Source organism: Cebus imitator, unplaced genomic scaffold (assembly GCF_001604975.1).
Source record: "Cebus imitator isolate Cc_AM_T3 unplaced genomic scaffold, Cebus_imitator-1.0 Scaffold300, whole genome shotgun sequence".
Classification (NCBI taxonomy): Eukaryota; Metazoa; Chordata; class Mammalia; order Primates; family Cebidae; genus Cebus; species Cebus imitator.
The window spans coordinates 1146277-1161186 of NW_016107615.1; the positions used below are offsets into that span (position 1 = coordinate 1146277).

At 36.3% G+C, this 14910-nt stretch overlaps 1 protein-coding gene across 5 annotated transcripts in view; it reads left to right on the forward strand.

The window, feature by feature from the left end:
- The window catches only part of NAALADL2 (N-acetylated alpha-linked acidic dipeptidase like 2), a 1349309-nt gene that overhangs the window by 989755 nt on the left and 344644 nt on the right, over nt 1-14910 (forward strand). For all 5 annotated transcript variants that reach the window (XM_017502844.2, XM_037729372.1, XM_017502843.2 and 2 more), the window contains one exon: nt 9436-9579. In XM_017502844.2, the coding sequence (XP_017358333.1) occupies nt 9436-9579 (144 nt within the window). The remainder of the gene's footprint in view (nt 1-9435; nt 9580-14910) is intronic.

The window sequence follows — 14910 nt, forward strand, 5'->3', positions numbered from 1 at the left end:
AAAAAAAAAAAAAAAAATAGAAAATGATAATATTTATAACCAATGGGCTATAAGATACTAAAATAACAAAGAATCAGCTATATTCACAAGGACAACAAAATGACTAACCAATTTAGTGCACTGGTCATTTCAGGAAAATAACTATAAATTTCATGAGCTAAAATAAAAATGAAACATTTGTGCCAGTTGCTTAATGGTCTGATTTCTGCTAAAGTGGCAGCCCTCTGGAGAAAGTCAAATAAAATATTCTGGTATAACATCACTGATATCAACTTGTTCAATTGATGTTTGGGTCTTTTTCAAAACAGTGCATCAGAAAATGTGTTTTAAAATCTCATTTTTTTTTTCAGCTCGGATTGTTTAGTTCTCTGGTAAGTCCATAGTGTTAATATTTTTAGTTTGTCAGTCTTTTATTATAACAAATTATAATCATTAAAATCCCCCAAAAATGAAAAAAGTCAAATCATTTATCTATTGTAATGTTTAATCATGGCTGAAATAAAGTGTTATAAATGCAATTTTTATCATTGAGTCACCAAGTTTACTTTCGAGGAAAGGACAAAAACAAAACAAATGCTCTCTGATCATTTTATTACTTTTTAAATTTATTGATAGGTTTTTGGGGAACAGGTGATGTTTGGTTACATGAATAAGTTCTTTCCTGGTGATTTCTGAGATTTTGGTGCACCCATCACATGAGCAGTGTACACTGTACCCAATGTGTAGTCTTTTATCCCCCACCTCCCATCCTTTCTCTCAAGTCCCCAAAGTCCACTGTATGATTCTTACACCTTTGTGTCCTCATCTTAGCTACTACTTATGAATGAGAACAGATGCTGTTTGGTTTTCCATTCCTGAGTTACTTAACTTAAAATAATCATCTCCAATTCCATCCAGGTTGCTGCAAATGCCATTATTATGTTCCTTTTTATGGCTGAGTAGTATTCCATGGTATACATATATCACATTTTCTCATTGTTTGACGGTCATTTGGGCTGGTTCCATATTTTTGCAATAGCAAATTGTGCATCTATAAACATGCATGTGGAAGTATCTTTTTTTGTATAATGACTTATTTTCCTCTGGGTGGATACCCAGGAGTGGGATTTCTGAATAAAATGGTAGATCTACTTTTAGTTCTTTAAGGAGTCGCCATACTGTTTTTCATAGTGGTTGTGCTAGCTTACATTCCCATCAACAGTGTAAAAGTGTTCCCCTTTCACCACATCCATGCCAACATCTATTTTTCATTTTTTAAATTTTTTATTATGGCCATTCTTGCAGAAGCAAGGTGGAATCACATTGTGGTTTTGGTTTGCATTTCCATGATCATTAGAGATGCTGAGCATTTTTCATATGATTGTTGACCATTCGTGTATCCTCTTTTGAGAAATGTTTTTTTAAACATCCTTAGCCCATTTTTTGATGGGATTGTTTGTGTTTCTTTGATGATTTGTTTGAATTCCTTGTAGATTTTGGATATCAGTCTTTTGTTAGATCTATAGATTGCAAAGATTTTTCTCCCACTCAGTGGATTATCTTTTTACTCTACTGATTGTTTCTTTTGAGGCACAGAAGCATTTTAGTTTAATTAACTTCTATTTGCATTTGCTTTTGGGTGCTTGGTCATGAAGTCTGCCTAAGCCAATGTCTAGAAGGGTTTTTCCAATGTTTTCTTCTAGAAGCTTTATGGTTTCAGATCTTAGCCTTAAGTCTGTGATTCATCTTGAGTTGATTTTTGTATAAGATGATAGATGAGGATCCAGATTCATTATTCTACATGTGGCTTGCTACTTAACCCAGCACCGTTTGTTGAATAGGGTGTCCTTTTTCCTACTTTATGTTTTTGTTTGCTTTGCCAAAGATCAGTTGACTGTAAGTAATTGGCTTTATTTCAGGGTTCTCTATTCTGCTCCATGGGTCTATATGCCAGTTCTAATACCAGTTCCATGCTGTTTTAGTGACTATGGCCTTATAGTATAGTTTGAAGTCGTAATGTAATGCCTCCAGATTTGTTCTTTTTGCTTAGCCTTGCTTTGGCTATGCAGGCTCTTTTTGGTTCCATATGAATTTTAGGATTTTTTTTTTGTAGTTCTGTTAAGAATGATGGTGATATTTTGATGAGAATTACATCGAATTTATATATTGTGTTTGGCAGTATGGACATTTTCACAATGTTGATTTTACCCATCCGTGACCATGGGATGTGTTTCCATTTGTTTGTGTCATTGATGATATGTTTCAGCGGTATTTTGTAGATTTTCTTGTAGAGGTCTTTCACCTCCTTAGTTAAGTATATTTCTAAGTATTTACTTTGTTTTGCAGCTATTGTAAAAGGGTTGAGTTCTTGATTCTATTCTCAGGTTGGTTGCTGTTGGTTTAGAGCAGGGCTACTGATTTGTGCACATTAATTTTGTAACCTGAAACTATGCTGAATTTATTTACCAGTTCTGAGAGCTTTTTGGATGAATCTTTGGGGTCTTTTAGGTATATGATCATGTCATCAGCAAACAGCGACAGTTGACTTCCTTTTTACCAAGTTTGATGTCCTTTATTTCTTTCTCTTGTCTGATTGTTCTGGCTAGGACTTCCTCTCTGTCCATTTCAAATTTGTTATTTAGAATAGCTTATATACAGACATACTAACATACTCACATTTTGAAGGAGACTGAGAACTGTGGATTTGTGGTTTACTGATATAGTTACTTTGGGGGAAGATGAGCAAACACAGTCTCTATTCTTTCCATTCTTCTTTTTATACATTAGTCATTTTAAAAATTATATACATTGTACTATAAAAAATATACCATTGGCTCTCCATGTTCAGGGGTTTCACATCCATGGATTCAACTAATTGCAAATTGAAAGTATTTGGGAAAAATTTCCATTAAGTTCCAAAAAGCAAAACTTGAATTTTCTCTGTGACGACTACTATGTTGAATTCATGTGAATTAAGTGATGTGTAGGCATTGTATTAGGTATTACAAGTAATCTAGAAATGGTTTAAATTATATAAGAAAATCTGGATAGGTTATATGAAAATACTAGGCCATTTTATGTAAGGGACTCAAGCATATGCAGAATTTGGTATCCTCAAGGGCCCCCAGAACTGATTGCTATGTAATGATTTAGGCCAGTGCTGATCTAATGTGCATACAAGTCACCTGGGGATCTTGTTGGACTATAGATTCTGCTTCAGAAGACCTGGGGTGGGACCTGTACTTCTTCATGCCTAATAAGTCCCAGTTCTTGCAGATGCTGCTTGTCCAAGGATTACACATTGAATAGAAAGGATCTATGCAACATTGAGTAGCAAGGATCTCATGTTCACACACATACACACACACGAGTGAGGTGCACAGCATTGAGTTGTGTGTATTCCTAAAATCTGAAGTTGTGCTATTCTCATTAACTATCATCATTAAACACACCAAGCCCCTCTTTTATTTAACCAGCACAGTTTTATCCTGTCTAACCTCTCAGTGCCTTCATCTCAGATTTTTAATCTCTCAAGGTTTATCTTCCCTGATACTGTTTGGGTAATTGGCACTTGTATATACTCACTTTTATTTATTTATTTTTATTTTTTATGATTTTGAGATGGAGTCTCACTCCGTCGTCCAGACTGGAGTGCAGTGGCATGATCTCGACTCACTGCAACCTCGGCCTCCCAAGTTCAAGAGATTGTCCTGCCTCAGCCTCCTGAGTAGCTGGGACTACAGATGCATGCCACCACACTTGGCTATTTTTTTGTATTTTTAGTAGAGAGCGGGTTTCACTATGTAGGCCAAGCTGTTCTCCAACTCCTAGCCACAGGTTATCCACCCACCTCAACCTCCCAAAGTGTTGGGATTACAGATGTGAGCCACTGCGTATGGCCAACACTGACTTTTCAATCAGGTTTAAAAATATTCCATCTTGTCACACATGTCAAAAAGAAAAAAGAGTACTAGCAATTAAGAGAGTATGTTTTCTTTACACAGCCAACCAGATGAGATTGAAGTGGGCAACAGTAGTTTGAAAAGCATGATGCAGAATTAAGGATGTACAATTAGAACACATCTTACTTATTTTAATGATAATTTCTTCTAAATTTCACCCTCTGCAACTTTGGCTCTAGGTCTCTGAACTAATATATTATTTTTATTTCAGCAAGTCAGCATAATGAAGACACTTTGGTGTCATCTTCGTAATTCAGGAATTATAGATGAGATGACAATAGTACCACAGTGAAATTGTTTATTTGTAACATTTCAAACAGTGAATAAATGATGGAGTCAGACTTGGGACTTTGTTTATCCAATTTCCTCATTATACTATGCACATGTAGCATTGAATCAGGGATTGAATTATTGATGTAATGGATCTGTTTGAGTCTTTATCTGGATTACAATGAGTGTGTAACATGAACAGAGAATTAGCTGTCTACTGAAATAAAAGTTGGCACTCCTCAGTCTTTATGAAGCATAAACAGTATACAGAGTATGATATAAATACTGAAGTCTAAAAGTTAAAATGCTAAAATGTGATGTCACAGTCTTTTCTGTTTGGTACCCTTTCTATCAAGGCACATAATCCACTCAGTTTTCATCTCATATCTAATGGATTCCTATGGTTCATAGATATGCTTTAAAATATTACTGAATAAAAATAGCACATGTATTTATCTTTATTCAAAAACCTCTTAATAATGTAAGAAAACAAAACTCTTCTCTCAGCTCTTCTTCAGTACACAGAGGGTTTTTTTTTTTTTAAATAACTTCTGTCTACAATTTAATTATAGTATCCTGTAAAGTCGTGCTTTTAGTATCTGCTCTCAGAAGAGAACTGTTTGTCAAATTTCCATTAGGTTGAAGGTAAAAAATTAATGAGCCACTTACTTTAGATATTTCAAAACTAATGCAAGTCTATTACTCATGCAGCACAAAAAATCAAAGATTTGGGTATATTTAATTATAATTTAGGGTTCACTCGTACTTAACATTTAAATACATTGCTTCATAAGCTTAATAGAGCATTCTAGAGAAAAATGGAATGCAGTTATTGATTTTTTTAATAACATAAATATATCTTAAATATGATTTTATTTATTTAAAGACTTTTTATCTACATAAGTTAATTTTAGGACAAGGATAATCAGTGAATTGATAGGGTTAGACAGAATTTGAAAGTTTTTTAATATGTCTGCTGGGAAATAGTATTAGTTATCTAGGGAGAAATCATAATTATATAGCAAACATAGAATTATAATTTATTATTCAATTGTACCCCTACTCTGTTTTGTAAGGACTCAGAAAACCATTAAGATATAGGCATTAAGATTATTTTTCAAACAATTGTTGATTCTTTTTTCTACCATTAATTATTGAAAGCCTGTTATGTACCTGACAACGTGCTAGGCATTGTGTAGATGTAGATGACTTGGTCCTTGCTTTCAAAAAGTTATAGTTCAGAGGGAATCAACAAAGTGATTTTACATAGTGATAATGTTAACTGAAAGTAACAAGCATTGCAAAAAGGGTGCAGATATATCACACAGAGCTGAGGGTGCCAGAGGAAGCTTCACGTAGAAGATGATTTGTAACTTGGGCTTTGAAGGCACCAAGTGCTTTAGACGTGTGTGATGTATGAGAAGGACAAACGACGTAGAAGGAATGGCTTAAGCGAACACATGGGGGATGTAGCTCATGGAGTACGTAAGGATAAAGCTTAACTAGGAAATAATATTGAAACATAAGTTTTGAGGTTGTGAAGGGCCTTGAATGGCAAGCTAAAGAGTTTGGTATTTGAATTGGGGAGAGGTGAAATCATACAGCATCTTAAGAAATTTCCACATTCATGAAAACTTCAAAACAGTAGACTGCACATTGAACATCAATATTATTTCATTATTTCATGCACATTAAAAGCTCCAAAGGTAATGGCTGAGAGAGAAAGTACATACTGGGAAAACCAGATGCCTATCCCAGAGTTTTCTAGCTAGTTGGAACAGACATTGCCTATGCTTTGAAACATGAATCAGTTTATCCTCAAGTGCAGCCTGGAGCGGTAGACTTGAAGCTCGTCACTTTTGGCTGAGAGGAGCTTCCTGTGGTCTGAAAATCCCCTTAGGTTTACCTCAACAGGCTGTACAACTACTAGCACCTTCTACATAAACGGTGCAGGGCCTGCTTCCCTGGCATGCCACCTGTGCAGTCTCACAGAGTCCCCTCTCTGAAGGGCCCCACACTTGATTTAATGCTCTGCTGTTGCCATATTGAAATTCTTCATACTTTCTGAACAAGAGATCCCACATTGTCATTTCACTGTGGGTCCTACAAATTATATAGCCACTTGTGGTTCCATGAATATGAAATCTGTTGGGAAATAATGACCTACACTGTGGTCAGAATGCACTATCGTATATAGCTACATAAGGGGACAATGAAATTATGAGGCCAATACTGCTCTTATGCAACAAAATATATTCTAAGTTGAAATCTTTATTAGTTTGTCTTCAAAGCCATGACTTCCATGGCTGCCACAGTCCTAAGTTAAATATAATATTTTAGCCTTTTGGTCTTCCAGATGATAAATTAAGGAAACACTTCTGTAACATGTTTTATCATTTGTAATCTACCTCCTCCTGTAGCCTAGATACCAGCATCATTGAGCTTTGCGCCCTCTGAAGTCCCACCAAATTAAATCCCGAGAAAAACTGTTAGCAATTATCTTCCCTAATAAAAGTTCTCAAAAATACAGCACTACATTTGGAAACATCACTTGCTTCCGGATAGAGTCATTGTGTTGTGTATTTCCTTTTCTGTGTCAGTAAAAATATAGAAACTGAATAAGTATTAGTTATTTCCTTAAGCATAGTTTATTCTCTCCATTATCTCTATTCTATTCATGTAATTTTTGTACTTCTGTTATTATAACTATTTTATTTTATTTAATTTTTATTTTTTGAAGTTATAGATGCATTTAGTTCATTTAAATAGTCAAATATTTCTACAGGCTTAATTCATAAAAATGTCACCTTTCCTTCTCTTCCCTGTGTGTCTTCTGTCCTCTCTTTACTTCCCCGGGCAAATATGTAGCTGTTTTTAACATCTTTAGTAGCTACTTACGTTTTATATTTACCTTCCTTTCTCTCAGTTATGTGTGTGTTTGTTTTTCAATTTCATCCATTATATTGACTTACCGCTCTGAGAGATAAAGCCTTAACTCAGCCAGGCGCGGTGGCTCACGCCTGTAATCCCAGCACTTTGGGAGGCTGAGGTGTGCGGATCACGGGGTTGTTAAGAGACCGAGACCAACCTGGCCAACATGGCGAAACCCCATCTCTACTGAAAATACAAAAATTAGCTGGGCGTGGTGGCGTGCGCCTGTAGTCCCAGCTACTCAGGAGGCTGAGGCAGGAGATTTGCTTGAACCCGGGAGGCAGAGGTTGCAGAGAGCCAAGATTGTGCCACTGCACTGCAGCCTGGTGCCTGGCAACAGAGTGAGACTCTGTCTCAAAAAAAAAAGCCTTAACTTTCACAAATTCTCATGTACACCACTACCTGACTTTTCCCCTTTTCTCATTTTTTCCCAAAAGGGATCATTTTGTGTTAAGTCAACAGTCATTATTTATATTATTATGACTATGTAAATATTATTGTTCAATGATTACATTTCTTTCTTGCACAACTTTTGGTCCCTTTAAGCTAATGGTTGTCTCCCATTTTGGCTTTCTTATTTTTCTTTATAGCTAGAAACTCTTCAAACATAACACTCTGATCTTAGTGTAAATATTCTCTCAACACGTTGGTACATATCTGGTATTCTCATTGATTTGGTCTTCCTAGAGACCTTCCTCCCCAGACCTGCTGATCACCTGCTATCATCCTCACTAGGTCTGCTGCCCATGGGCCAGCCCAGGATTGCACTTGACTGGGATCTCTTACTTAAGAATAACAAAATGAAGTTGATTCGAAGTTCTGTATATGATTGGGATTTATTGTCTCGCTCTGTTACCCAGGCTGAAGTACAGTGGCACAGTCTTGGCTCACTGCAACCTTGGCCTCTGGGTTCAAGCTATTCTCCTGCCTCAGCCTCCCAAGTAGCTGAGATTACAGGCGTGCACCACTATAGCCAGCTAATTTTTTGTATTTTTAATAGAGGCAGGTTTCACTTTGTTGGCCAGGCTGGTCTCAGACTCCTGACCTCAAGTGATCCACCTGCCTCAGCCTCCCAAAGTGCTGGGATTACACGCATGACCCACCTTGCCAGCCAACATCATCCTCTTTTAAGTGTGATGTTCTTCACTGTATTTGGTGTCTCCATGTTCAGTGTCTCACTCTGAGTTTTCTGCTGAAGTAAGGAAGGAACAGGCATCCGCATTGACTGGGTGTGTGAGGATTCCAGAGGACAAGCCATTTCACAGTCAGAATTTCATCAAATCCTCCTGCTTCTGGTCTCTTTTGTAGCCCTACTCTATTAGGTAGCTGGTGTTGACAATTTCTAAGCCTTTCTTGGTTCAGTGATACAAATGGCATTCTCAGCTTCCCTACTAAGAACTTAGGTTTTATAATCCTTTGGATATATACCCAGTAATGGGATTGCAAAGACCTGGAACCAACCCAAATGCCCATCGAGGATAGACTGGACAGGGAAAATGTGGCACATATACACCATGAAATATTATGCAGCCATCAAAAACGATGAGTTTGTGTCCTTTGTAGGGACATGGATGAACCTGGAAACCATCATTCTCAGCAAACTGACACAAGAGCAGAAAATCAAACACTGCATGTTCTCACTCATACGCGGGTGTTGAACAATGAGAACACATGGACACAGGGAGGGGAGCACTACACACTGGGGTCTGTTGGGGGAAAATAGGATAGGGACGGTGGGGGGTGGGGAGTTGGGGAGAGATAGCATGGGGAGAGATGCCAGATGTAGGTGAAGGAGAGGAAGGCAGCAAATCACACTGCCACATGTGTACCTATGCAACTATCTTGCATGTTCTTCCAATGTACCCCAAAACCTAAAATGCAATAAAAAAAAAGAACTTAGGTTTTAGGTTCCCCCTCAGGTCTTAACATTACTGACACTTACCTGCTTTCCAACTAGAATCTTATTACTATCTGTTCTCCTGGCCCCTGTACATTTATGCTTTTTCATTCTTTTGTTGTCATTTCAGTGGATTTCTATGGCACAATGGAGATGAGGGCATATGTGCAATCTGCCATCTTTAGCTAGGATACGTCATTGTATTTAGACTTAATTTATTGTTAAGCATCTCAAATCATTTTAATAAGTAAACAGGGTATAACTAAGGAGCGAATAAACAAATGCATAAATATAAATTTACTAGTCATAATTTAAATACTTATTACAGACAGCTTTTTCCACAGTGTTTTAAATTTCTGTTTACTAAGGGTCTCTTCCTTTTTCTTTTGAATACAGATGGAAGTTTTAGACAAAGCCGATCAAACGTCACCTCCCTGTTAGTACAGCCCATATCTGCCTCCCTGGTTGCAAAACTGATCTCTTCGCCAAAAGCTAGAACCAAAAATGATGTCTGTAGCCCTCTAGAGCTTCCAAATAATGGTAAAGTATTTAATGTCTTTCTCTGTATTTTATAGTTTTTGTAAAGACCATGATCATTTTTAATTTCCGAAACTGGCATGTGTAGGATTATTCTTTTCAAAAACATTGACTTTTGACGAAGTAAGCATTATTTTCTTCTGTGGCTCTTTAGCAGCATGTTTGGAAAGTAATTTTTATAAAGACTGAGCGTTGACCAAAATGAGAGATTAGAAAAAGAAACCATTTTGAACTGCTACAAAGAAAAATAGCTTTATAAATAAAGCATTTTGTACATTCATGAAAATCTGCTTAACATAGCTTCCCAGTTTCAGCTTCAGCAGTCTCATTGCCTGCCAAGATTCAGTGGATAGCAGGCAGCTATCTGGGGTATGAAGTCTTTTAGTATAAAGCATTAAAGCCTAATTCCTGCAATTGACTAAAAAATCCCTCTGTCTATATGCATCATCACCTGAGAGGTGCTTCTTGTACAGCAGTGCAGTTTGTCAGGCCTTGATGGACCACGCAGGAGAAAACGGAAGTAGTTAAGCTACCTGTGGTGGGATGAAAGTCATGGGCTGCATCTTATTCCTGCTTCCAGCCTCAGTAGTAGAGTTCTAAAGAAAAGACTCTCTTTGCAAGTTGTTAAATTTGTACGTGTTTGCTGGGAACAACTTGTGGGCTCTGTTTTCTGTGTCCTCCAGGCTCAATAATCATGTTTTATCTCAACTGTTTTTCTCTTGACAACAAAAGCCTACCAAAAAGAAAACATGTTGAGGAAATCTGTAAAAAAAAACTTAATACATTAATGATTTCTCTGTTGGGGACATATGCTTTACAAAATCCTGTAGACTGACAGCCTCCTAAACTGATTACCAATTAAACAAGGTGGGAAAATAGAAAACAATAATAGGTCGATGTTCTAAAAGCAGGAATGAAGAAGCTCTCCAGGAGCTTTTTGTTTTGTTTTTCTTCTGCCATTTATTCTGAGCCCAACAAGTTGATTATGGGCTCCATTTGTTAAAATATGTAAACGCCACCACAATAATAGCTTAGTTGTAAGAAGTGCTGGACTTGTAAAAGACCATAGTTAAGCCCAGATCTACATAATTAATTAATTCAATACATATTCAGAGCTCCCCAAGACACCCCAGACAGGGTCCTCCCCTCAAGGAACGGACAGTCCCCGTGCTGGCTGAATGTCCTCGTCTATGTGGCCTCCCACTGGAAACATGAATGCCTGCACCCACAAAAGACAGCTGCACCTTTATTATCTGAAGTGGTTGTGAGAACCCAATTATGATATGTGTATCAATTCTTTTGTTTATTTTTTGTGTTATATGTTATGTTACTTTTTTTTTAAGACAGGGTCTTGCTCTGTCATCAGGGCTACAGTACAAGTGGCTTAATCATAGCTCACTGCAGCCTCAAACTCCTAGGCTGAAATGATCCTCCCACCTCAGCCTCCCAAGTAGCTAGGACTACAGGTGTGTGCCACCACATTAGACTAATTTAAAAAGTATATATTTTGGTAGTCACAGGTTCTAACTAAGTTGCCCTGCTGGTCTTGAACTCCCTGGATCAAGTGATCCTCCTGCCTCAGCCTTCCAAGGTGCTAGTATGAGCCACTCTACCTGGATTAATTTTCTTGTATACTGTAAAATGTTACATAAATATTAAGAAGTATCTTTGTTATCCAATAACTACTTTTTACAAATAAATTTTTGAGACAGGTCTTACTCTTGTTCAGGCTGTAGTACATGGCTCACTGCAGCCTCAACCTCCTGGGCTCAAGTGATCCTCCTGCGTCAGCCTTCTGAGTAGCTAGGACTACAGGCACATGACATTATGTGCAGCTAGCTCTTAAATTTTATTTTAGAGACAGGATCTCACTATGCTGCCAGGGCTAGTCTCAAACTCCGGGGCTCAAGCGATCCTCATGCTTCAGCCTACCAAAGTGCTGGGATTACAGGAATGAGCCACTGTGCCTGACCTAATTACATTGTCTTAGCAAAGCAAGATGACACTCTTCAGCAGCATTTCCATAATAAATTAACAACAGGCACGAAGCCTACAAGAAAAGTTGAGATATACACCAGTGTTAAAATAAGAAAGGCAGGTCCACTTTCTAAGGGATTATGACATGTGAAAGCAAGAAAGATAGGCCTGCTTTCTAAGGGATTGTGACATATGAAACTTTTCTCATGGATATTGTTATGTTTTTAGAAAATTCAAAAATATATTTAAATCATTGAGAAGACATTTCATGTTATAATGAGCTATTTATTTTTTAAAAGTCAGAATATACATTTAGATTTTCCAAATACTGACTGAGTCTGTTCAATTAATATTTGGAAAATCTAAATATATAATTCCATATTAATGTATAATCCTACATTAAACTAAATTTAATTAAACCTAAATTTAATGTAGGATTATAACTCTTTACACTAATGTTTTGGACAATAATGCTCATAATTTATCTGACATAATTAGGTTTCCTTCTAGATATTATAAAACACATTAGTTATTCACAGTGATGTATATCAGGATGGGACATGAAAAGGAAACTGAAGGAAGTACTCTAATTTTAAGCAATAATAGCAATGCTTATTGTTTAAGGGTTAAAGAAATAATTTAAAGCATATTGTAATTATAACATATTGTTGACTTTTCTAAGTATAGTCCTGATCTTTAGTGTTGGAAAATCTTCACTCAACAAGTCTGGAAAGGGCACATTAAGAATATGTGTGTGAATCCACTAATTATTTATCCTACCCATTTAACTCTTTATCTACACTAAATCAAAAATCTCTAAAATCCAGACAAAAATGTAATAGAATTTTTCTAATACAAAATCAAGGACTATATTTAACAACTCCAGTGTTAAAGTGAGTAATTGTTCAAATTTCAGAAACTGAGTCTTGGTCCTGTTTTTCCAGACTGGGATTATCCTTGAACCAATCATCATAATATAGTTGATGGAGTCTATCAATAGACTTGAGTCAGCCAGAATCTATTTCTAGGAATGTTGTCAAAGCTACTCATAAAATACTGATGGAAAATGTTGGCAACAGTTCAGAAAAGGAAAGTGGCAAACAGATGCTGAAAAAGCAAGTGTAGTTCAAGAATAATACAAGTCTAGCTAAACATGACCAAGACTCAGTTTATAAATTTTAAGCAATGACTTACTTCATCATTATTAGAGATGAACAAGAAACCATGGGATCTTTCTCTAGCCATCTTGAGAGCAGAGGAATACATCCTACCTGAATAAAGTCAACATAGGAGGAATCAGATGAGTAAAAGGGAAAGCTAGAAATAGAGATAGAGAGAAGATGTGGGGAAAGATAGAGAGAGAGAGAGAAAAAAAAAAAAAAACCCTTGCCTACATTATTTGAGCCCTAAATAAAGCCTTGTCTTAAGCCAAATCTATTGAACTTTTCATACATATGAATCAATACATTCCTCCTTTGTTTCAGTTACTTATGTTTGGTTTTTACTTACTTGCAACCAAAAGTTATCTAATTGATACAGACCATAACACTTAAACTAAACAAAAGAAATAAATGCCTTCATACATGAAATAGTCTCAGTAAATTGAAGTGGACAGCGGGGCATTTATATGGACATCACTGAGAGAGCTAAAATATATATATATATATATATATATATATATGAGGAATGGAGAAAGAATCAAGAGAAAAGTTATTGCCTAAATAGTTTGCATTGATTAGATAATTGGATACTGACTCCATTTCATTTCAAATGGTCTTTTTATATATAGGCCTGACTCATTCATTCAGCATATTGTCAGTCTTTGTCTTTGAGGTTCAGTCAAAACATGGAAAACTTAATTTTCACATAGCAATCTCAGCTTTTAAAATTTATGTCTACAGCGATTAAAAGGGAAGAAGAAGCTTTAAAATCCATTATAATTTAGAGTAAAAACATAAATCAATCAAGTTAAAAATAAACATCTTAATATGTTTGATGATTCACTTATTTTTGAAAACATAACTGTTTCCATGTTGTTTAAAACATATCATCAGTGATGACAAAATTTTACATAAATTTGCAGGATGTTTCTTCAAGTGGATATACTGTATATTTTTGGCTATGATTTCCTTATTTACAATTCTGTATATTTTTGATGAAAATTACTTGATTATTAAAATGACATAATGTCTAACTGATAATCTCGTGTATAATTTTTACATATTTCTAATGCATTTTGAAAATCTATATTCCCAATCTGTTAGTAGTTACTTGAACCAATGCATTGTTAGCATTTCTTAAGTACAAATTTAAAAACATGTATTGAACGTATTATCTGCAAGTTGTAGTACACAAATATTTATTGACTTTTCGAGAATCATCTATTAACAGGAAATGTTAGTACAATTGAATGCAACATGATGTATTCTTTTTTTTTTATATTATACTTTAAGTTCTGGGGTACTTGTGCAGATCCTGCAAGATTGTTACATAAGTATATACGTGGTGGTTTTCTGCATCCATTCCCCCATCATCTACATTAATTATTTCTCCTAATATTAGCCCTCCCCAATCCCCCCATCCTCTGTTATCCCTCCACTAGATCCCCGCCCTATAACAGGCCCCGGTGTGTGATGTTCCCCTCCCTGTGTCCATGTGTTCTCATTGTTCAACACCCACTTATGAGTGAGAACATGTGGTGTTTGGTTTTCTGTTCTTGTGTCAGTTTGCTGAGAATGATGGTTTCCAGCTTCATCCATATCCCTGCAAAGGACATGAACTCACCCTTTTTAATGGCTGCATAGTATTCCATGGTGTATATGTGCCACATTTTTATTATCCAGTCTCTCCTTGATGGGCATATGGGTTGGTTCCAGGTCTTTGCTATTGTAAACAATGCTGCTGTGAACATATGTGTGCTCATGTCTGTATAATGGAACAATTTATAATCCTTTCAGTATATACCCAGTAATGGGATTGCTGGGCCAATTGGTATGTCTATTTCTAGATCCTTGAGGAATTGCCACACTGTCTTTCATAATGGTTGAACTAATTTACACTCCCACCAACAGTGTAAAAGTATTCCTTTTTCTCCACATCCTCTCCAGCATCTATTGTCTCCAGATTTTTTAATGATCGCCATTCTGTCATAAGATGGTATCTCAATGTGGTTTTGATTTGCATTTCTCTAAAACCCAGTGATGATGAGTATTTTTTATATGCTTTTTTTATGGTGTTAGGTCTTAGGTTTAAATCTTTAATCCATCTGGAGTTAATTTTTGTATAAGGTATAAGGAAGGGGCCCAGTTTCAGCCTTCTGCACATGGCTGGCTAGTTTTCCCAACACCATTTATTAAA